This window comes from Tympanuchus pallidicinctus, unplaced genomic scaffold (genome assembly GCF_026119805.1).
Source record: "Tympanuchus pallidicinctus isolate F22 unplaced genomic scaffold, pur_lepc_1.0 scaffold87, whole genome shotgun sequence".
Classification (NCBI taxonomy): Eukaryota; Metazoa; Chordata; class Aves; order Galliformes; family Phasianidae; genus Tympanuchus; species Tympanuchus pallidicinctus.
The window spans coordinates 77,261-101,309 of NW_026294810.1; the positions used below are offsets into that span (position 1 = coordinate 77,261).

The window sequence follows — 24,049 nt, forward strand, 5'->3', positions numbered from 1 at the left end:
GGATTTGGGGTTTTTTAATGGGATTTTGGGGTTTTATTATAGGATTTTGGGGTCTTTTAATGGGTGGATTTTGGTTTCCTTTTAGAGGGGATTTTGGGTTTCTGTTATGGGATTTTGGGGTCTTTTAAGTGGATTTGGGGTCTTTTTAGGGGATTTGGGGTTTTTTAATGGGATTTTGGGGTTCTATTATAGGATTTTGGGGTCTTTTGAGGGATTTTGGGGCTTTTAGAGGGGATTTTGGTTTCCTTTTCGGGGATTTTGGGTTTTTATTATGGGATTTTGGGGTCTTTTAAGGGGATTTGGGGTCTTTTAGGGGATTTGGGGTTTTTGAATGGGATTTTGGGGTTCTATTATAGGATTTTGGGATCTTTTAAGGGGATTTGGGGTTTTTTAATGGGATTTTAGGGTTCTATTATAGGATTTGGGGTCTTTTAAGGGGATTTTGGGGTCTTTTAAGGGATTTTGGGGTCCTTTATGGGATTTGGGGTTTTTTAATGGGATTTTGGGGTTCTATTATAGGATTTTGGGGTCTTTTGAGGGATTTTAGGGCTTTTAGAGGGGATTTTGGTTTCCTTTTAGGGGATTTTGGGTTTCTATTATGGGATTTTGGGGTCTTTTAGGGGATTTTGGGGTCTTTTTAGGGGATTTTGGGTTTCTATTATGGGATTTTGGGGTCTTTTAAGGGGATTTGGGGTCTTTTAGGGGATTTGGGGTCTTTTTAGGAGATTTGGGGTTTTTTAATGGGATTTTGGGTTTCTATTATGGGATTTTGGGGTCTTTTAAGGGGATTTGGGGTCTTTTAAGGGGATTTGGGGTCTTTTAAGGGATTTTGGGGTCCTTTATGGGATTTGGGGTCTTTTAATGGGATTTTAGGGTTCTATTATAGGATTTTGGGGTCTTTTGAGGGATTTTGGGGCTTTTAGAGGGGATTTTGGTTTCCTTTTAGGGGATTTTGGGTTTCTATTATGGGATTTTGGGGTCTTTTGAGTGGATTTGGGGTCTTTTAGGGGATTTTAGGGGATTTTTAGGGGATTTTGGGTTTCTATTATGGGATTTTGGGGTCTTTTAAGGGATTTTGGGGTCTTTTAGGGGATTTGGGGTTTTTTAATGGGATTTTAGGGTTCTATTATAGGATTTTGGGGTCTTTTGAGGGATTTTGGGGGTTTTATTATAGGATTTTGGGGTCTTTTGAGGGATTTTAGGGCTTTTAGAGGGGATTTTGGTTTCCTTTTAGGGGATTTTGGGTTTCTATTATGGGATTTTGGGGTCTTTTAGGGGATTTTGGGGTCCTTTATGGGATTTGGGGTTTTTGAATGGGATTTTAGGGTTCTATTATAGAATTTTGGGGTCTTTTAAGGGGATTTGGGGTCTTTTAAGGGGATTTGGGGTCTTTTAAGGGATTTTGGGGTTTTTTAATGGGATTTTGGGGTTCTATTATAGGATTTTGGGGTCTTTTAAAGGATTTTGGGGTCTTTTAGGGGATTTGGGGTTTATGAATGGGATTTTGGGGTTCTATTATAGGATTTTGGGGTCTTTTGAGGGATTTTAGGGCTTTTAGAGGGGATTTTGGTTTCCTTTTAGGGGATTTTGGGTTTCTATTATGGGATTTTGGGGTCTTTTAAGGGGATTTGGGGTCTTTTAGGGGATTTGGGGTCTTTTAATGGGGTTTTGGGGTCTTTTGAGGGATTTTAGGGCTTTTAGAGGGGATTTTGGTTTCCTTTTAGGGGATTTTGGGTTTCTATTATGGGATTTTGGGGTCTTTTAAGGGGATTTGGGGTCTTTTAGGGGATTTTAGGGTATTTTTAGGGGATTTTGGGGCTTTTTGAGTGGATTTTGGGGTCTTTTAAGGGATTTTGGGGTCTTTTAGGGGATTTGGGGTTTTTGAATGGGATTTTGGGGGTTCTATTATGGGATTTTGGGGTCTTTTGAGGGATTTTAGGGCTTTTAGAGGGGATTTTGGTTTCCTTTTAGGGGATTTTGGGTTTCTATTATGGGATTTTGGGGTCTTTTAAGGGATTTTGGGGTCTTTTAGGGGATTTGGGGTTTTTGAATGGGATTTTGGGTTTCTATTATGGGATTTTGGGGTCTTTTGAGGGATTTTGGGGCTTTTAGAGGGGATTTTGGGTTCCTTTTAGGGGATTTTGGGTTTCTATTATGGGATTTTGGGGTCTTTTAAGGGGATTTGGGGGCTTTTAGGGGATTTTGGGGTCTTTTGAGGGATTTTAGGGCTTTTAGAGGGGATTTTGGTTTCCTTTTAGGGGATTTTGGGTTTCTATTATGGGATTTTGGGGTCTTTTAGGGGATTTTGGTTTCCTTTTAGGGGATTTTGGGTTTTTATTATGGGATTTTGGGGTCTTTTGAGGGATTTTGGGGTCTTTTAGGGGATTTGGGTTTTTTTAATGGGATTTTGGGGGTTCTATTATAGGATTTTGGGGCTTTTTGAGAGTTTTTGGGGTCTTTTAGGGGATTTGGAGTTTTTGAATGGGATTTTGGGTTTCTATTATGGGATTTTGGGGTCTTTTAAGGGGATTTTGGGGCTTTTAGAGGGGATTTTGGTTTCCTTTTAGGGGATTTTGGGTTTCTATTATGGGATTTTGGGGTCTTTTAAGGGGATTTGGGGTCTTTTAGGGGATTTTAGGGGATTTTTAGGGGATTTTGGGGCTTTTTGAGTGGATTTTGGGGTCCTTTAAGGGATTTTGGGGTCTTTTAAGGGATTTTGGGGCTTTTAGAGGGGATTTTGGTTCCTTTTAGGGGATTTTGGGTTTCTGTTATGGGATTTTGGGGTCTTTTAAGGGGATTTGGGGTCTTTTAGGGGATTTTAGGGTATTTTTAGGGGATTTTGGGGCTTTTTGAGTGGATTTTGGGGTCTTTTAGGGGATTTGGGGTTTTTGAATGGGATTTTGGGGTTCTATTATAGGATTTTGGGGTCTTTTGAGGGATTTTGGGGCTTTTAGAGGGGATTTTGGTTTCCTTTTAGGGGATTTTGGGTTTCTATTATGGGATTTTGGGGTCTTTTAAGGGGATTTGGGATCTTTTAGGGGTTATGGGGTTTTTTAATGGGATTTTAGGGTTCTATTATAGGATTTTGGGGTCTTTTAAGGGGATTTTGGGGCCTTTTAAGGGATTTTGGGGTCTTTTAGGGGATTTGGGGTTTTTGAATGGGATTTTGGGGTTCTATTATAGGATTTTGGGGTCTTTTGAGGGATTTTAGGGCTTTTAGAGGGGATTTTGGTTTCCTTTTAGGGGATTTGGGGTTTCTATTATGGGATTTTGGGGTCTTTTAAGGGGATTTGGGGTCTTTTAGGGGATTTTAGGGTATTTTTAGGGGATTTTGGGGTGTTTTAAGGGATTTTGGGGTCTTTTAGGGGATTTGGGGTTTTTTAATGGGATTTTGGGGGTTCTATTATAGGATTTTGGGGTCTTTTAAGGGATTTTAGGGCTTTTAGAGGGGATTTTGGTACCTTTTAGGGGATTTTGGGTTTCTATTATGGGATTTTGGGGTCTTTTAAGGGGATTTGGGGTCTTTTAGGGGATTTTAGGGGATTTTTAGGGGATTTTGGGGCTTTTAGGGGATTTTAGGGTATTTTTAGGGGATTTTGGGGCTTTTTGAGTGGATTTTGGGGCTTTTTGAGTGGATTTTGGGGTCTTTTAAGGGGATTTGGGGTTTTTGAATGGGATTTTGGGGTTCTTTTATAGGATTTTGGGGTCTTTTGTGGGATTTTAGGGCTTTTAGAGGGGATTTTGGTTCCTTTTAGGGGATTTTGGGTTTCTATTATGGGATTTTGGGGTCTTTTAAGGGATTTGGGGTCTTTTAGGGGATTTTGGGGTATTTTTAGGGGATTTTGGGGTCTTTTGAGGGATTTTGGGGTCTTTTGAGGGGATTTTGGGGTCTTTTAAGGGATTTTGGGGTTTTTGAATGGGATTTTGGGGGTTCTATTATAGGATTTTGGGGTCTTTTGAGGGATTTTGGGGCTTTTAGAGGGGATTTTGGTTTCCTTTTAGGGGATTTTGAGTTTCTATTATGGGATTTTGGGGTCTTTTAAGGGGATTTGGGGTCTTTTAGGGGATTTGGGGTCTTTTTAGGAGATTTGGGGTTTTTTAATGGGATTTTGGGTTTCTATTATAGGATTTTGGTGTCTTTTAAGGGGATTTGGGGTCTTTTAAGGGATTTTGGGGTCTTTTAAGGGATTTTGGGGTTTTTGAATGGGATTTTGGGGTTCTATTATAGGATTTTGGGGTATTTTAAGGGGATTTTGGGGCTTTTAGAGGGGATTTTGGGTTCCTTTTAGGGGATTTTGGGTTTCTATTATGGGATTTTGGGGTCTTTTAAGGGGATTTGGGGTCTTTTAGGGGATTTTAGGGTATTTTTAGGGGATTTTGGGGCTTTTTGAGTGGATTTTGGGGTCCTTTAAGGGATTTTGGGGTCTTTTAAGGGATTTTAGGGCTTTTAGAGGGGATTTTGGTTCCTTTTAGGGGATTTTGGGTTTCTATTATGGGATTTTGGGGTCTTTTAAGGGATTTTGGGGTCTTTTAGGGGATTTTAGGGTATTTTTAGGGGATTTTGGGGCTTTTTGAGTGGATTTTGGGGTCTTTGAAGGGATTTTGGGGTCTTTTATGGGATTTGGGGTTTTTGAATGGGATTTTGGGTTTCTATTATGGGATTTTGGGGTCTTTTGAGGGATTTTAGGGCTTTTTGAGTGGATTTTGGTTTCCTTTTAGGGGATTTTGGGTTTCTATTATGGGATTTTGGGGTCTTTTAAGGGGATTTGGGGTCTTTTAGGGGATTTTAGGGTATTTTTAGGGGATTTTGGGGCTTTTTGAGTGGATTTTGGGGTCTTTTATGGGATTTGGGGTTTTTTAATGGGATTTTGGGGTTCTATTATAGGATTTTGGGGTCTTTGAGGGATTTTGGGGCTTTTAGAGGGGATTTTGGTTTCCTTTTAGGGGATTTTGGGTTTCTATTATGGGATTTTGGGGTCTTTTAAGGGGATTTTGGGGTCTTTTAGGGGATTTTAGGGTATTTTTAGGGGATTTTGGGGCTTTTTGAGTGGATTTTGGGGTCTTTTAAGGGATTTTAGGGCTTTTAGAGGGGATTTTGGGTTCCTTTTAGGGGATTTTGGGTTTCTATTATGGGATTTTGGGGTCTTTTAAGGGGATTTGGGGTCTTTTAGGGGATTTTAGGGCATTTTTAGGGGATTTTGGGGCTTTTTGAGTGAATTTTGGGGTCTTTTAAGGGATTTTGGGGTCTTTTAGGGGATTTTGGTTTTTGAATGGGATTTTGGGGTTCTATTATCGGATTTTGGGGTCTTTTGGGGGATTTTGGGGCTTTTAGAGGGGATTTTGGTTTCCTTTTAGGGGATTTTGGGTTTCTATTATGGGATTTTGGGGTCTTTTAAGGGGATTTGGGGTCTTTTAGGGGATTTTAGGGCATTTTTAGGGGATTTTGGGGCTTTTAGGGGATTTTAGGGTATTTTTAATGGGGTTTTGGGGCTTTTTGAGTGGATTTTAGGGTATTTTAGGGGATTTTGGGGTCTTTTAGGGGATTTGGGGTCTTTTATGGGATTTTGGGGTTCTATTATAGGATTTTGGGGTCTTTTGAGGGATTTTGGGGCTTTTAGAGGGGATTTTGGTTTCCTTTTAGGGGATTTTGGGTTTCTATTATGGGATTTTGGGGTCTTTTAAGGGGATTTGGGGTCTTTTAAGGGATTTTGGGGTTTTTTAATGGGATTTTGGGGGTTCTATTATAGGATTTTGGGGTCTTTTAAGGGATTTTGGGGTTTTTTAATGGGATTTTGGGGGTTCTATTATAGGATTTTGGGGTCTTTTAAGGGATTTTGGGGTCTTTTAGGGGATTTGGGGTTTTTGAATGGGATTTTGGGGGTTCTATTATAGGATTTTGGGGTCTTTTGAGGGATTTTAGGGCTTTTAGAGGGGATTTTGGTACCTTTTAGGGGATTTTGGGTTTCTATTATGGGATTTTGGGGTCTTTTAAGGGGATTTGGGGTCTTTTAAGGGGATTTTAGGGGATTTTTAGGGGATTTTGGGGCTTTTAGGGGATTTTAGGGTATTTTTAATGGGGTTTTGGGGCTTTTTGAGTGGATTTTGGGGTCTTTTAAGGGATTTTGGGGTCTTTTAGGGGATTTGGGGTTTTTGAATGGGATTTTGGGGTTCTATTATAGGATTTTGGGGTCTTTTAAGGGGATTTTGGGGCTTTTAGAGGGGATTTTGGGTTCCTTTTAGGGGATTTTGGGTTTCTATTATGGGATTTTGGGGTCTTTTAAGGGGATTTGGGGTCTTTTAGGGGATTTTAGGGGATTTTTAGGGGATTTTGGGGCTTTTTGAGTGGATTTTGGGGTCTTTTAAGGGGATTTGGGGTTTTTGTGGGGATTTTGGGGTTTGTGAGTCCACAAATGCAGGATTGGGGCTGGGATTATTGATGAGATTAGTGGGATGAATGGGATTAATGGCAAGATTAATTGGATGAACGAGGTGGTTGGGGTATTAATGGGTCTATTGATCATTAATACAATTAGTGATGAATTGCTCAGATTATTAATGGCCTAATGGGAAGATGGCATGGATTATTGCAGGATAGATGGGATTATTGATTGATTGATGGGATAATTGATGAGATTAATGGGATTATTGATGGATTAATGGGATTATTGATGAGATTGATGGGGTAAGCAGGGTTATTAATGGATTTGATGGGATTATTGATGAGATTGATGGGATTATTGATGGATTAATGGGGTTATTGATGAGATTGGTGGGATTATTGATGAGATTAATGGGATTATTGAAGGATTGATGTGATTATTGATGAGATTAATTGGGTAAATGGGGTTATTGATGAGATTAATGGGATTATTGATGAGATTAATGGGATTATTGATGGATTAATGGGATTATTGATGAGATCGATGGGATTATTGAAGAGATTGATGGGTTTATTGACGAGATTAATGGGATTATTGATGGATTGATGGGATTATTGATGATATTGATGGGATAATTGATGAATTGATGGGTTATTGATGATGTTCATGTGATTAATGGGATTATTGATGGATAAATGTGGTCATTAATACAATTAGTGATGAATTACTCAGATTATTAATGGCCTAATGGGAAGATGGCATGGATTATTTCAGGATCGATGGGATTATTGATGGATTGATGGGATAATTGATGAGATTAATGGGATTATTGATGAGTTAATGGGATTATTGATGAGATTGATGGGGTAAGCAGGGTTATTAATGGATTTGATGGGATTATTGATGAGATTGATGGGATTATTGATGGATTGATGGGATTATTGATGAGATTAATGGGATTATTGATGGGTTAATGGGATTATTGATGAGATTGATGGGATTATTGATGGATTGCTGGTATTATTGATGAGATAGATGGGTTTATCGATGACGTTGATGGGATTGATGGGATTATTAATAGATAAATATGATTATTAATGTAATTAAGGATGGATTGCTCAGATTATTAACGACCTAATGGGAAGATTGAACGGATTATTGCAGGATGGCTGGGATTATTGATACATCGATGGGGTTATTGACGAGATTAATGGGATTATTGATGGATTAATGGGATTATTGATGAAATTGATGGGATTATTGATGAGATTAATGGGATTATTGATGAGATCAATGGGGTTATTGATGACATTGATGGGGTAAATGGGGTTATTGATGGATAGATGCGATTATTGATGAGATTAATGGGAGTATTGATGGGTTGATGGGATTATTGATGAGATTGATGGGATTATTGATGAAATTAATGGGATTATTAATGGATTGATGTGATTATTGATGAGATTAATGGGGTTAATGGGGTTATTGATGAGATTAATGGGATTATTGATTGATTGATGGGATTATTGATGGGTTAATGGGATTATTGATGAATTTGATGGGATTATTGATGGATTGATGGGATTATTGATGAGATTAATGGGATTATTGATGCAATTAATGGGATTATTGATGAGATTGATGGGATTATTGATGAGATTAATGGGATTATTGATGGATTGATGGGAATATTGATGAGATTGATGTGAATATTGATGAGATTGATGGGATTATTGATGAAATTGGTGGGATTATTGATGAGATTGATGGGATTATTGATGGATTGATGGGATTATTGATGGATTGATGGGATTATTGATGCGATTGATGGGATTATTGATGAGATTAATGGGGTTATTGATGAAATTGATGGGATTATTGATGAGATTGATGGGGTTATTGATGAGATTGATGGGGTAAACGGGGTTATTGATGGATAGATGGAGTTATTGATGAGATTAATGGGATTATTGATGAGGTTAATGGGATTATTGATGATATTGGGATTGTTGATGATATTGATGGGTTTATTGATGAGATTAATGGGATTATGGATTGATGGGATTATTGATGTGATTGATGGGGTAAATGGGGTTATTGATGAGATTAATGGGATTATTGATGAGATTGATGGGTTTATTGATGAGATTAATGGGATTATTGATGGATTGTTGGAATTATTGATGAAATTCATGGGATTATTGATGAGAGTGATGGAATTATTTATGAGATTAATGGGATTATTGATGGATTGATGGGATTATTGATGAGATTAATGGGAGTATTGATGGAATTGATGGTATTGTTGATGAGATTGGTGGGATTATTGATGAGATTAATGGGATTATTGATGGATTCATGGGATTATTGATGATATTGATGGGTTATTGATGAGATTGATGGGATTATTGATGGACTGATGGGATTATTGATGGACTGATGGGGTTATTGATGAGATTAATGGGATTATTGATGAGATTGATGGGGTTATTGATGGACTGATGGGATTATTGATGAGATTAATGGGATTATTGATGGATTAATGGGATTATTGATGAGATTGATGGGATTATTGATGGACTGATGGGATTATTGATGGGCTGATGGGGTTATTGATGAGATTCATGGGATTATTGATGGAATTGATGGTATTATTGATGAGATTGGTGGGATTATTGATGGATTAATGGGATTATTGATGGATTAATAGGATTATTGATGAGATTGATGGGGCAAATTATGTTTATTGATGGATAGATGCGATTATTGATGAGATTAATGGGATTATTGATGGATTGATTGGATTATTGATGATATTGATGGGATTATTGACAAGATTAATGAGATTATTGATTTATTGATGGGATTATTGATGGACTGATGGTATTATTGTTGAGATTGATGGGATTATTGATGAGATTAATGGGATTATTGATGGACTGATGGGATTATTGATGGACTGATGGGGTTATTGATGAAATTAATGGGATTATAGATGAGATTGATGGTATTATTGATGAGATTGATGGGATTATTGATCAATTGATGGGATAATTGTTGAGATTAATGGGATTATTGATGAGATTAATGGGGTTATTGATGAAATTGGTGGGATTATTGATGGATTAATGGGATTATTGATGGATTGATGGGATTATTGATGGATTGATGGGATTATTGATGAATTGATGAGACTGTTGATGGGATTGATGGGATTATTAATGGATAAATACGCTTATTAATGTAATTAAGGATGGATTGCTCAGCTTATTAACGACCTAATGGGAAGATTGCACGGATTATTGCAGGATTCTTGACGCATTGATGGCATCACAGAGGCGACTGCTGGCATCAGCGAGCAGCAAACCCTTCTATTAACGACACCACCCAGATAATTAACCAATTAACAACGCCGCTAACGAACCGAAAGCTCCACACCGCGACCGAATCCATCTTTTTATTCCCCCAACCCCCAAAAAAACCCCCATTGGAAATCAAACCAAAAAGCCGCCGCGCCGCCCTTCCGGGACCTGGGAACCGAAACCAATTAACAAAAAGCAATTAATTAAAACTAACGAAGGCGCTGCTTCAAGGTCCGGGAAGGGAAGGGGGGGGGGGGAGAAGGCAAAGCTTCAGTCCAAAGGTTGCGGGTCGGCGATGGGCATCGTGTGCAGGACTTCGTCCAGCAGCTGAAGGGCGCGATGGAGGTGGATCTCGATCCAACATGGCGTCTCCTTGATGCTCTGACGCGGGTAATCGGGGCCCCAGCCTTTAACGAAGCTCATGCGTAAAATGCAAAGGCGGCGAAGGTCGTCCACGCCGATGCCGGCGGCGGCCGAGAGGCCTGGGTGGGAAAGGGGAAGGGTGATAAGGGGGCACCCATGGGTGGGGGGTGGGGGTAGGGGGGGGAAGATGGGGTGTAGGGGGCACCTATGGGTGGGGGTGGGAGATGGGGGTGTAGGGTGGGAGGGGAGGTGAAGTCGGGGTGGGGAATGGGGGCAGGATGGGGAGGAGTAGAATGGGGAGCACCCATGGGTGGGGGAAAACCATAGGTGGGAGAAGACGGGGTGTAGGGGGCACCTATGGGTGGGGGGGAGCCGTAGGTGGAGGGTCTGGGGTGTGGAGAGCACCCATGGGTGGGGGGTGGGAGGTGTGGATGTAGGGTAGGGGATTGGGGTAAGGAATGGGGGATAGGAGTGAGGGAGAGCAGGAGGATGGGGAGCAGTCATGGGTGGGGGTGTCAAGGGAGCACCCATGGGTGGGGGGGAGCCGTAGGGGGGAGAAGATGGGGTACAGGGGCACCCATGGGTGGGGGTGGCATCCGTGGATGTAGGGTAGTGGATTGGGGTAAGGAATGGGGGATAGGAGTGAGGGATAGGAGGAGGATAGGGAGCACTTATGGGTGGGGGTGTCAAGGGAGCACCCATGGGTGGGGGGGAGTCGTAAGGGGGAGAAGATGGGGTGTAGGGAGCACCTATGGGTGGGGGTGGGAGATGGGGGTGTAGGGTAGGGGGTTGGGGTAAGGAATGGGTGATAGGAGTGAGGTAGAGGAGGATGGGGAGCACCCATGGGTGGGGGGGAGCCGTAGGGGGGAGAAGATGGGGTGTAGGGGGCACCTATGGGTGGGGGGGAGACGTAGGTGGGGGATCTGGGGTACAGGGGCACCCATGGGTGGGGGTGGCATCCGTGGATGTAGGGTAGGGGATTGGGGTAAGGAATGGGGGATAGGGGTGAGGATGGGGGATGGGGAGCACCTATGGGTGGGGGTGTCAACGGAGCACCCATGGGTGGGGGGGAGCCGTAGGGGGGAGAAGATGGGGTGTAGGGGGCACCTATGGGTGGGGGGGAGACGTAGGTGGAGGGTCTGGGGTGTGGAGAGCACCCATGGGTGGGGGGTGGGAGGTGTGGATGTAGGGTAGGGGATTGGGGTAAGGAATGGGGGATAGGAGTGAGGGAGAGCAGGAGGATGGGGAGCAGTCATGGGTGGGGGTGTCAAGGGAGCACCCATGGGTGGGGGGGAGCCGTAGGGGGGAGAAGATGGGGTACAGGGGCACCCATGGGTGGGGGTGGCATCCGTGGATGTAGGGTAGTGGATTGGGGTAAGGAATGGGGGATAGGAGTGAGGGATAGGAGGAGGATAGGGAGCACTTATGGGTGGGGGTGTCAAGGGAGCACCCATGGGTGGGGGGGAGTCGTAAGGGGGAGAAGATGGGGTGTAGGGAGCACCTATGGGTGGGGGTGGGAGATGGGGGTGTAGGGTAGGGGGTTGGGGTAAGGAATGGGTGATAGGAGTGAGGTAGAGGAGGATGGGGAGCACCCATGGGTGGGGGGGAGCCGTAGGGGGGAGAAGATGGGGTGTAGGGGGCACCTATGGGTGGGGGGGAGACGTAGGTGGGGGATCTGGGGTACAGGGGCACCCATGGGTGGGGGGTGGCATCCGTGGATGTAGGGTAGGGGATTGGGGTAAGGAATGGGGGATAGGGGTGAGGATGGGGGATGGGGAGCACCTATGGGTGGGGGTGTCAACGGAGCACCCATGGGTGGGGGGGAGCCGTAGGGGGGAGAAGATGGGGTGTAGGGGGCACCTATGGGTGGGGGGGAGACGTAGGTGGAGGGTCTGGGGTGTGGAGAGCACCCATGGGTGGGGGGTGGGAGGTGTGGATGTAGGGTAGGGGATTGGGGTAAGGAATGGGGGATAGGAGTGAGGGAGAGGAGGATGGGGAGCAGTCATGGGTGGGGGGGGGGTGAAGGGAGCACCCATGGGTGGGGGGGAGCCGTAGGGGGGAGAAGATGGGGTGTAGGGGGCACCTATGGGTGGGGGTGGGAGATGGGGGTGTAGGGTGGCGGATTGGGGGATAGGGGTGATGGGGAGGAGGGAGAGGAGGAGGATGGGGAGCACCTATGGGTGGGGGGGGGTCAAGGGAGCACCCATGGGTGAGGGGAAGCCATAGGTGGGGGATTGAAGGTGTGGGGGCACCCCTGGGTGAGGGTCAGCCATAGGGGGGAGAAGATGGGGTGTAGGGCGCACCTATGGGTGAGGGGTGGCATCCGTGGATGTAGGGTAGGGGGTTGGGGTAAGGAATGGGGGATAAGGGGTGAGGATGGGGGATGGGGAGGAGGAGAATGGGGAGCACCTATGGGTGGGGGGGGGTCAAGGGAGCACCCATGGGTGGGGGGGAGCCGTAGGTGGGGGATCTGGGGTACAGGGGCACCCATGGGTAGGGGTGGCATCCGTGGATGTAGGGTAGGGGGTTGGGGTAAGGAATGGGGGATAAGGCGGAGGAAGAGGAGAATGGAGAGCACCCATGGGTGAGGGGGAGCCGTAGGGGGGAGAAGATGGGGTGTAGGGGGCACCTATGGGTGGGGGGGAGACGTAGGTGGGGGATCTGGGGTACAGGGGCACCCATGGGTAGGGGTGGCATCCGTGGATGTAGGGTAGGGGATTGGGGGATAGGGGTGATGGGGAGGAGAATGGGGAGCACCCATGGGTGAGGGGGAGCCGTAGGGGGGGGAAGATGGGGTGTAGGCGGCACCTATGGGTGGGGGGGAGCCGTAGGGGGGGGAAGATGGGGTGTAGGGGGCACCTATGGGTGGGGGTGGGAGATGGGGGTGTAGGGTGGCGGATTGGGGGATAGGGGTGATGGGGAGGAGGGAGAGGAGGAGGATGGGGAGCAGCCATGGGTGGGGGGGGGTCAAGGGAGCACCCATGGGTGGGGGGGAGACGTAGGTGGGGGATCTGGGGTACAGGGGCACCCATGGGTGGGGGTGGCATCCGTGGATGTAGGGTAGGGGGTTGGGGTAAGGAATGGGGGATAGGAGTGAGGGAGAGGAGGATGGGGAGCAGTCATGGGTGGGGGGGGGTCAAGGGAGCACCCATGGGTGGGGGGGAGCCGTAGGGGGGAGAAGATGGGGTGTAGGGGGCACCTATGGGTGGGGGTGGGAGGTGTGAGTGTAGGGTAGGGGATTGGGACATAGGGGTGATGGGGAGGAGGGAGAGGAGGATGGGGAGCAGCCATGGGTGAGGGGGAGCCATAGGTGGGAGAAGATGGGGTGTAGGGGGCACCCATGGGTGGAGGGGAGCCATGGGTGGGGGGTAAGGGGTGTGGGAGCACCCATGAGTGGGGGTGGCACCATTGGATGTAGGGTGGGGGATTGGGGCATAGGGGTGATGGGGAGGAGGGAGAGGAGGAGGATGGGGAGCAGCCATGGGTAGGGGGGTGAAAGGAGCACCCATGGGTGGGGGGAAGCCATAGGTGGGGGATTGAAGGTGTGGGGGCACCCCTGGGTGAGGGGCAGCCATAGGGGGGAGAAGATGGGGTGTAGGAGGCACCCATGGGTGGAGGGCAGGTTGGAGATGGGGGTGATGGGTGAGAAGGGAGGCGAAGTCGGGGTGGGGAATGGGGGCAGGATGGGGAGGAGGAGAATGGGGAGCACCCATGGGTGAGGGGGAGCCGTAGGGGGGGGAAGATGGGGTGTAGGGGGCACCTATGGGTGGGGGGGAGCCGTAGGTGGGGGATCTGGGGTGTGGAGAGCACCCATGGGTGGGGGGTGGGAGGTGTGGATGTAGGGTGAGGGATTGGGGTAAGGAATGGGTGATAGGAGTGAGGGAGAGGAGGAGGATGGGGAGCACTTATGGGTGGGGGTGTCAAGGGAGCACCCATGGGTGGGGGGGAGCCGTAGGGGGGAGAAGATGGGGTGTAGGGGGCACCTATGGGTGGGGGTGGGAGATGGGGGTGTAGGGTGGCGGATTGGGGGATAGGGGTGATGGGGAGGAGGGAGAGGAGGAGGATGGGGAGCACCTATGGGTGGGGGGGGGTCAAGGGAGCACCCATGGGTGGGGGGGAGCCATAGGGGGGAGAAGATGGGGTGTAGGGGGCACCTATGGGTGAGGGGTGGGAGGTGTGGGTGTAGGGTGGGGGATTGGGGTAAGGAATGGGGGATAAGGGGGAGGAAGAGGAGGATGGAGAGCACCCATGGGTGAGGGGGAGCCGTAGGGGGGGGAAGATGGGGTGTAGGGGGCACCTGTGGGTGGGGGGGAGACGTAGGGGGGAGAAGATGGGGTGTAGGGAGCACCTATGGGTGGGGGTGGGAGATGGGGGTGTAGGGTAGGGGGTTGGGGTAAGGAATGGGTGATAAGGGGGAGGGGGAGGAGGATGATGGGGAGGAAGAGAATGGGGAGCACCTATGGGTGGGGGGGGGTCAAGGGAGCACCCATGGGTGGGGGGGAGCCGTAGGGGGGAGAAGATGGGGTGTAGGGAGCACCTATGGGTGGGGGTGGGAGATGGGGGTGTAGGGTGGCGGATTGGGGGATAGGGGTGATGGGGAGGAGGGAGAGGAGGAGGATGGGGAGCACCTATGGGTGGGGGGGGGTCAAGGGAGCACCCATGGGTGGGAGGGAGCCATAGGGGGGAGATCTGGGGTACAGGGGCACCCATGGGTGGGGGGGAGCCATAGGGGGGGGATAAGGGGTGTGGGGGCACCTATGGGTGGGGGTGGGAGATGGGGGTGAGGGGTGGGAGGGGAGGCGAAGTTGGGGTGGGGAATGGGGACAGGATGGGGAGTGGGGAGAATGGGGAGCACCCATGGGTGGGGGGGAGCCATAGGTGGAGGGTCTGGGGGGTGGAGAGCACCCATGGGTGGGGGGCAGCCGTAGGGGGGGGAAGATGGGGTGTAGGGGCACCCATGGGTGGGGGTGGCATCCGTGGATGTAGGGTGGTGGATTGGGGTAAGGAATGGGGGATAAGGGGGAGGATGGAGGTGGGGAGGAGGCGCTAATGGGTGCTAATGAGTGTTAATGGGGACTAATGGGTGCTAATGAGCGTTAATGGGAGCGAATGGAGGCTAATTAATGCCAATGGCTGCTAATTGGGGCCTATAGGTGCTAATGGGCGCTAATGGTTGCCAATGGGCGCTAATGGTGGCTAACGGGTGTCAATGGGGACTAATGGGTGCTAATGAGTGTCAATGGGAGCGAATGGAGGCTAATTAATGCCAATGGCTGCTAATTGGGGCCTATAGGTGCTAATGGGTGCTAATGGTTGCCAATGGGCGCTAATGGTTGCCAATGGGCGCTAATGGTGGCTAACGGGTGTCAATGGGGACTAATGGGTACTAATGAGTGTTAATGGGGGCTAATGGGTGCCGATGAGTGTCAATGGGGGCTAATGTAGGCTAATTAATACCAATTGCTGCTAATTGGGGCCAATGGGTGCTAATAGTGACTAATGAGGATTAACGATGGCCAATGAGGGCCAATAGAAGCCAATGTGCGCTAATGGGTGCCAGTGGGGACTGATGGGTGCTAATGAGTGTTAATGGGGGCTAATGGGTGCTAATGAGTGTCAATGGGAGCGAATGGAGGCTAATTAATGCCAATGGCTGCTAATTGGGGCCTATAGGTGCTAATGGGCGCTAATGGTTGCCAATGGGCGCTAATGGTGGCTAATGAGTGTTAATGGGGACTGATGGGTACTAATGGGTGTCAATGGGGACTAATGGGTGCTAATGAGTGTTAATGGGGACTAATGGGTGCTAATGAGTGTTAATGGGAGTGAATGGAGGCTAATTAATGCCAACGGCTGCTAATTGGGGCCTATAGGTGCTAATGTGCGCTAATGGGTGCCAATGGAGACTGATGGGTGCTAATGAGTGTTAATGGGGACTGATGGGTGCTAATGAGTGTTAACTGGGGCTAATGGTGGCTAACGGGTGTCAATGGGGACTGATGGGTGCTAATGAGTGTTAATGGGAGCGAATGGAGGCTAATTAGTACCAATGGCTGCTAATTGGGGCCTATAGGTGCTAATGGGCGCTAATGGTTGCCAATGGGCGCTAATGGTGGCTAATGAGTGTTAATGGGCGCTAATGGGTGCTAATGGGTGTCAGTGGGGACTGATGGGTGCTAATGAGTGTTAATGGGGACTAATGGGTGCTAACGAGTGTTAATGGGAGCTAATGGAGACTAATTAGTACCAATGGGTGCTAATTGGGGCCTATAGGTGCTAATGGGTGCTCATGGTTGCCAATGGGCGCTAATGGTTGCCAATGGGCGCTAATGGGTGCTAATGAGTGTCAATGGGGACTAATGGGTGCTAATGAGTGTTAATGGGAGCTAATGAAGGCTAATTAGTACCAATGGCTGCTAATTGGGGCCTATAGGTGCTACTGGTTGCCAATGGGCGCTAATGGTTGCCAATGGGCGCTAATGGTGGCTAACGGGTGTCAATGGGGACTAATGGGTGCTAATGAGTGTTAATGGGGGCTAATGGGTGCTAATGAGTGTCAATGGAGACTAATGGGTGCTAATGAGTGTTAATGGGAGCTAATGGAGGCTAATTAGTACCAATGGCTGCTAATTGGGGCCTATAGGTGCTAATGGTTGCCAATGGGCGCTAATGGTTGCCAATGGGCGCTAATGGTGGCTAACGGGTGTCAATGGGGACTAATGGGTGCTAATGAGTGTTAATGGGGACTAATGGGTGCTAATGAGTGTTAATGGGGGCTAATGGGTGCTAATAGGTGCTAATGAGTGTTAATGGGGACTAATGGGTGCTAATTAATGCCAATGGCTGCTAATTGGGGCCTATAGGTGCTAATGGGCGCTCATGGTTGCCAATGGGCGCTAATGGGCGCTAATGGTTGCCAATGGGCACTAATGGTGGCTAATGGGTGTCAATGGCGGTTAATGAAGGCTAATGAGTGTCAGTGGGTACTATTGGGGACTAACAGATGCTAATTAGGCCTAATGAAGTCTAATGAGGACCAACGGGTGCCCATAGGGCCGAATGGCTGCTAATGAGAGTGAATGGCAGCAAATCCTTGCCGCTGAGCCCCCGTAAGAACCCACAACCGCCAACAGAGAGGCGATAGAAAGCGCTGAGGCTTAACGAGGCGTTAATTACTCACTAATTGCTGGAGCAATGCCACCCACAGAGCCGGGCCCAGGAATATTGCCAGCTACCGCCGCCGCTTGAGCCGCCGCCGCCGCCTGCGCCGTGGCTGCCTGCTGTTGCATCTGTCTGTGGCACTGCCTCAGGTCGAATACCTGCAAAGGTAGGGGGCTGGGATGCGTTGCGGGGCTCGCCGCGAACCCACAGACCCTATAAAAGCCCCATAAGACCCCACAGGAGCCCATATCCCCTATAGAACCCCCATAGCCCCCATAGGACCCCATAGGACCCCATATCCCCTATAAAAGCCCCATAGATCCCCCATAGAACCCCATATCCCCTATAGAACCCCATAGAACCCCATAGGACCCCATATCCCCTATAAAACCCCCATAGATCCCCCATAGACCCCCATAGAACCCCATATCCCCTATAAAACCCCATACAACCCCATATCCCCTATAAAACCCTCATAGAACCCCATATCCCCTATAAAACCCCCATAGACCCCCATAGAACCCCATATCCCATATATAAACCCCCATAGGATCCTTGGAGAACCCCATATCCCCCATAGACCCCCATAGAACCCCATATCCCCTATAGAACCCCTATAGACCCCCACAGTACCTCATATCCCCCATAGATCCCCCACAGACCCCCATAGAACCCCCATAGAACCCCATATCCCCTATAAAGCCCCATAGAACCCCATAGGACCCCATATCCTCAATAGAACCCCCATAGCCCCCATATATCCCCCATAGAACCCCGTATCCCCTATAAAACCCCCATAGAACTCCCATATCCCCCATAGAACCCCATATCCCCTATAAAACCCCATAGAACCCCATAGGACCCCATATCCCCTATAGAACCCCCATATCCCCCATAGGACCCCATAGAACCCCATATCCGCTATAAAACCCCCATAGAACCCCCATAGAACCCCATATCCCCTATAGAACCCCCACAGTCCCCATAGATCCCCCATATACCCCCATAGGACCCCATATCCCCTATAAAACCCCCATAGACCAGCATAGAACCCCATATCCCCCATAGGAACCCATAGGACCCCATATCCCCTATGAAACCCCATAGAACCCCATAGGACCCCATATCCCCTATAGAACCCCCATAGACCCCCATAGAACCCCATATCCCCTATAGAACCCCCATATTCCCCAGAGATCCCCATAGGACGCCATATCCCCTATAAAACCCCCATAGAACTCCCATATCCCCCATAGAACCCCATATCCCCTATGAAACCCCATAGAACCCCATAGAACCCCATATCCCCTATAAAGCCCCATAGAACCACATAGGACCCCATATCCCCTATAGAACCCCCATAGCCCACATAGATCCCCCATAGAAGCCTATATCCCCTATAAAACCCCATAGAACACCATAGGACCCCATATCCCCTATAAAACCCCATAGAACCCCCATAGAACCCCATATCCCCTATAAAATCCCCATAGATCCCCCAAAGACCCCCATAGGACCCCATATCCCCTATAAAAGCCCCATAGGACCCCATAGGACCCCATATCCCCTATAGAACCCCCATAGCCCCATAGATCCCCCATAGAAGCCCATATCCCCTATGAAACCCCATAGAACTCCCTTAGATCCCCATATACCCTATAAAACCCCCATAGATCCCCCATAGAACCCCACAGAACCCCATATCCCCTATAAAACCCCCACAGATCCCCCATAGAACCCCATATCCCCTATAAAGCCCCATAGAACCACATAGGACCCCATATCCTCTATAGAACCCCCATAGCCCCCATAGATCCCCCATAGAACCCCATATCCCCTATAAAACCCCATAGAACCACATAGGACCCCATATCCCCTATAGAACCCCCATAGCCCCCATAGGTCCCCCATAGAACCCCATATCCCCTATAGAACCCCCATATTCCCCAGAGATCCCCATAGGACCCCATATCCCCTATAAAACCCCCATAGAACTCCCATATCCCCCATAAAACCCCATATCCCCTATGAAACCCCATAGAACCCCATAGGACCCCATATCCCCTATAAAACCCCATAGAACCCCATAGGACCCCATATCCCCTATAGAACCCCCACATCTCCCATAGATCCCCATAGAACCCCATATCCCCTATAAAACCCCCATATCCCCCATAGACTCCCATAGGACCCCATATCCCCTATAAAACCCCCATAGACTCCCATAGAACCTCATATCCCCTATAAAACCCCCATAGACCCCCATATCCCCCATAGACCCCCATAGAACCCCATATCCCCTATAAAACCCCCATAAGACCCCATATCCCCCATAGATCCCCCATAGGACCCCATATCCCCTATAAAACCCCATAGAACCCCATATCCCCTATAAAACCCCATAGACCCCCATAGGACCCCATATCCCCTATAGAACCCTCATATCCCCCATAGCACCCCATAGAACCCCATATCCCCTATAAAACCCCATAGAACACCATAGGACCCCATATCCCCTATAAAACCCCCATATCCCCCATAGACTCCTATAGGACCCCATAGACCCCCATAAAACCCCCACAGACCCCCATAGAACCTCATATCCCCTATAAAACCCCCATAGACCCCCATAGAACCGCATATCCCCCATAGACCCCCATAGAACCCCATATCCCCTATAAAACCTCCATAGATCCCCCATAGAACCCCATATCCCATAAAAACCTCCACAGATCCCCCATAGGACCCCATAGAACCCCATATCCCCTATAGAACCCCCATATCCCCCATAGACCCTCATAGAACCCCATATCCCCTATAAACCCCACATCCCCCATATCCCCCGTAGAACCCCATATCCCCTATAAAACCCCTCATACCCCCCCATATCCCCTATAAAGCCCCAATAGATCCCCCATAGGACCCCATAGAACCCCATATCCCCTATAAAACCTCCATAGATCCTCCATATCCCCTATAAGACCCCTATAAATCCCCATAGACCCCCATAGAACCCCATATCCCCCATAGACCCCCATATCCCCCATAGACCCCCATATCCCCCATAGATCCCCCATAGACCCCCATAGAACCCCATATCCCCTATAAAACCCCCACAGACCCGCATAGAACCCCATATCCCCTATAAAACCCCCATAGATCCTCCACAGATCCCCATATCCCCCATAGATCCCCCATAGAACCCCATAGACCCCCATAGAACCCCATATCCCCTCTAAAACCCCCATAGACCCCCATATCCCCTATAAAACCCCCATAGATCCCCCATAGTCCCCCATAGATCCCCCATAGAATCCCATAGAACCCCACATCCCCCATAGAACCCCATAGACCCCCATAGAACCCCATATCCCCTATAAAACCCCCATAGACCTGCATAGAACCCCATATCCCCTATAAAACCCCCATAGATCCTCCACAGATCCCCATATCCCCCATAGATCCCCCATAGAACCCCATAGACCCCCATAGAACCCCATATCCCCTCTAAAACCCCCATAGACCCCCATATCCCCTATAAAACCCCCATAGATCCCCCATAGTCCCCCATAGATCCCCCATAGACCCCCATAGAACTCCCATAGAACCCCATAGAACCCCACATCCCCCATAGAACCCCATAGACCCCCATAGAACCCCATATCCCCTATAAAACCCCCATAGACCCCCATAGAACCCCACATCCCCCATAGATCCTCCATATCCCCTATAAGACCCCTATAAATCCCCATAGATCCCCCATAGAACCCCATATCCCCCATAGAACCCCCATAGAACCCCATATCCCCCATAGACCCCCTTAGATCCCCCATATCCCCCATATCCCCCATAGATCCCCCATAGATCCCCATATCCCCTATAAAACCTCCATAGACCCCCATAGACCCCCATACAACCCCATATCCCCTATAAAACCCCCATAGAACCCCATATCCCCTATAAACCCCCATAGACCCCCATAGAACCCCATATCCCATATATAAACTGCCATAGGATCCTTGCGGAACCCCATATCCCCTATAAAACCCCCATAGATCCCCCATAGACCCCCATAGATCCCCCATAGATCCCCCATAGAACCCCATATCCCCTATAAAAACCCCATAGATCCCCATAGGACCCCATATCCCCTATAAAACCCCCATAGATCCCCCATAGACTCCCATAGGACCCCATAGACCCCCATAAAACCCCCATAGACCCCCATAGACCCCCATATCCCCCATAAACCCCCATAGAACCCCATATCCCCTCTAAAACCCCCATAGAACCCCATAGCCCCCATAGAACCCCATAGAACCCCATATCCCCTATAAAACCCCCATAGATCCCCCATAGAACCGCATAGACCCCCATATCCCCCATAGATCCCCCATAGAACCCCATATCCCCTATAAAATCCCCATAGAACCCCATAGAACTCCATATCTCCTATAAAACCCCCATAGATCCCCCATATCCCCTCTAAAACCCCCATAGACCCCCATAGAACCCCATAGGCCCCATAGACCCCCATAGAACCCCATATCCCCCATAGATCCCCCATAGACCCCCATAGATCCCCCATAGACCCCCATAGAACCCCATAGCCCCCATAGACCCCCATAGACCCCCATAGAACCCCATAGACCCCCATAGAACCCCATATCCCCCATATCCCCCATAGACCCCCATAGATCTCCCATAGAAGCCCATATCCCCCATAGACCCCCATAGAACTCCCATAGACCCCCATAGAACCCCACAGAACCCCATATCCCGCATAGATCCCCCATAGACCCCCATAGGACCCCATATCCCCTATAAAACCCCCATAGATCCCCATAGAACCCCATATCCCCTATAAAACCCCCATAGATCCCCCATGGACCCCCATATCCCCTATAAAACCCCCATAGATCCCCCATAGACCCCCATAGAACCCCATAGCCCCCATAGACCCCCATAGACCCCAATACCCCCCCATATCCCCTATAAAACCCCCATAGGTCCCCCATAGAACGCCATAGAACCCCACAGACCCCCATAGAACCTCATATCCCCCATAGATGCCCCATAGATCCTCCATATCCCCTATAAGACCCCTATATGCCCCATAGACCCCCATAGAACCCCACATTCCCCATAGACCCCCATAGACCCCAATACCCCCCCCAAATCCCCCCCTATACCCCCCTATACCCCCCCCCCCCCCCCCCCCCTACCTTGATGTAGGCGCTGGGGTAGATCTTGTGCACTGCGTCCCCCGGCGCCCGGCCGGCCTCTCGGTCCAGGTAGTAACTTTGCACGAACACGGCGTGGTCGCTCAGGCACCTCACCCACACGTCCCCTTCCCCCTTGCACTCCAGCTGCACCCCTTTGCCGATGTGCAACCTGAACGGTTCACCACAGTAGTGAACCCCCTTTGCACCACGGCGGCCATCTTGGCACCGTACGGGGTCCCTATGGGGTCCCTATGGGGTCCTATGGGGTCTTATGGGGTCCTATGGGGTCTTATGGGGTCCTATGGGGTCCCATTGCAGCCAATTCTTCTGTGGGATGTATAGGGGATCCCAACTCACCACTGTAGTGAACCCCCTTTGCACCACGGCGGCCATCTTGGCACCATACGGGGTCCCTATGGGGTCCCTATGGGGTCTTATGGGGTCCTATGGGGTCTTATGGGGTCCTATGGGGTCCTATGGGGTCTTTTGGACTCCATCTGCAGCCATTTCTTATGTGGGATCTACAGGGGATCCCAACTCACCACTGTAGTGAACTCACTTTGCACCACGGCGGCCATCTTGGCACCATAAGGGGTCCCTATGGGGTCCTATGGGGTCCCTACAGGGGTCTTATGCGGTCCTATGGGGTCCTATGGGGTCCTATGGGGTCCAACTGCAGCCCTTTTCCTCCATAGGACCTATGGCAGAACCCAACTCACCACTATAGTGAACCCCCTTTGCACCACGGCGGCCATCTTGGCACCATACTGGGTCCCTATGGGGTCCTATAGGGTCCTATGGGGGTCTTATGGGGTCCCTACAGGGGTCTTATGGGGTTCCATTGCAGCCCTTTCCTATGAGGACCCCACTATGGATCCCAACTCACCACTACAGTGAACTCACTTTGCACCACGGCGGCCATCTTGGCACCATACCGGGTCCCTATGGGGTCCTATTGGGTCCCTATGGGGTCCTATGGGGTCCTATGGGCTCTTATGGGGTCTTATGGGGTCCTATGGGGTCCAACTGCAGCCCTTTTCCTCCATAGGACCTATGGCAGAACCCAACTCACCACTATAGTGAACCCCCTTTGCACCACGGCGGCCATCTTGGCACCATACGGGGTCCCTATGGGGTCCTATGGGGTCCTATGGGGTCCTATGGGGTCCTTTAGGCTCCATCTGCAGCCATTTCTTATGTGGGATCTATAGGGGATCCCAACTCACCACAGTAGTGAACTCACTTTGCACCACGGCGGCCATCTTGGCACCATATAGGGTCTCTATGGGGTCTTATAGGGGATTATGGGGTCTTATGGGGTCCTATGGGGTCTTATGGGGTCCTATGGGTTCTTATGGGGTCCTATGGGGTCCTATGGGGTCTTTTGGTCTCCATCTGCAGCCCTTTCTTATGTGGGATCTATAGGGGATCCCAACTCACCACTGTAGTGAACCCTCCTTGCACCACGGCGGCCATCTTGGCACCATACCGGGTCCCTATGGGGTCCTATGGGGTCCTATGGGGTCCTATGGGGTCCTATGGGGTCTTTTGGACTCCA

At 49.2% G+C, this 24,049-nt stretch overlaps 2 protein-coding genes and 1 long non-coding RNA gene across 3 annotated transcripts in view; 1 reads left to right on the forward strand and 2 right to left on the reverse strand.

The window, feature by feature from the left end:
• Positions 1–4,063: 4,063 nt before the first annotated feature.
• On the reverse strand, positions 4,064–6,521 carry LOC128074261 (uncharacterized). The gene is given in 3 exon segments (XM_052669933.1): positions 4,064–4,303; positions 5,024–5,124; positions 6,487–6,521. Coding segments are annotated over 3 exon segments (279 nt in total). The 3' UTR covers positions 4,064–4,160.
• A 3,475-nt stretch (positions 6,522–9,996) lies between these two features.
• LOC128074252 (mothers against decapentaplegic homolog 4) overlaps positions 9,997–24,049 on the reverse strand; it is a 39,059-nt gene continuing 25,006 nt past the window's right edge. Inside the window, exons 8-10 of the mRNA XM_052669924.1 lie at positions 22,492–22,660; positions 17,286–17,424; positions 9,997–10,224 (exon numbers count right to left, since the gene is read on the reverse strand). Of these exons, the coding sequence (XP_052525884.1) occupies positions 10,013–10,224; positions 17,286–17,424; positions 22,492–22,660 (520 nt within the window). The 3' untranslated portion in view covers positions 9,997–10,012. The remainder of the gene's footprint in view (positions 10,225–17,285; positions 17,425–22,491; positions 22,661–24,049) is intronic.
• On the forward strand, positions 16,097–16,842 carry LOC128074256 (uncharacterized). Its single transcript, XR_008203137.1, has 3 exons — positions 16,097–16,178; positions 16,379–16,547; positions 16,749–16,842. It is a non-coding gene; the product is annotated as an uncharacterized LOC128074256 (long non-coding RNA).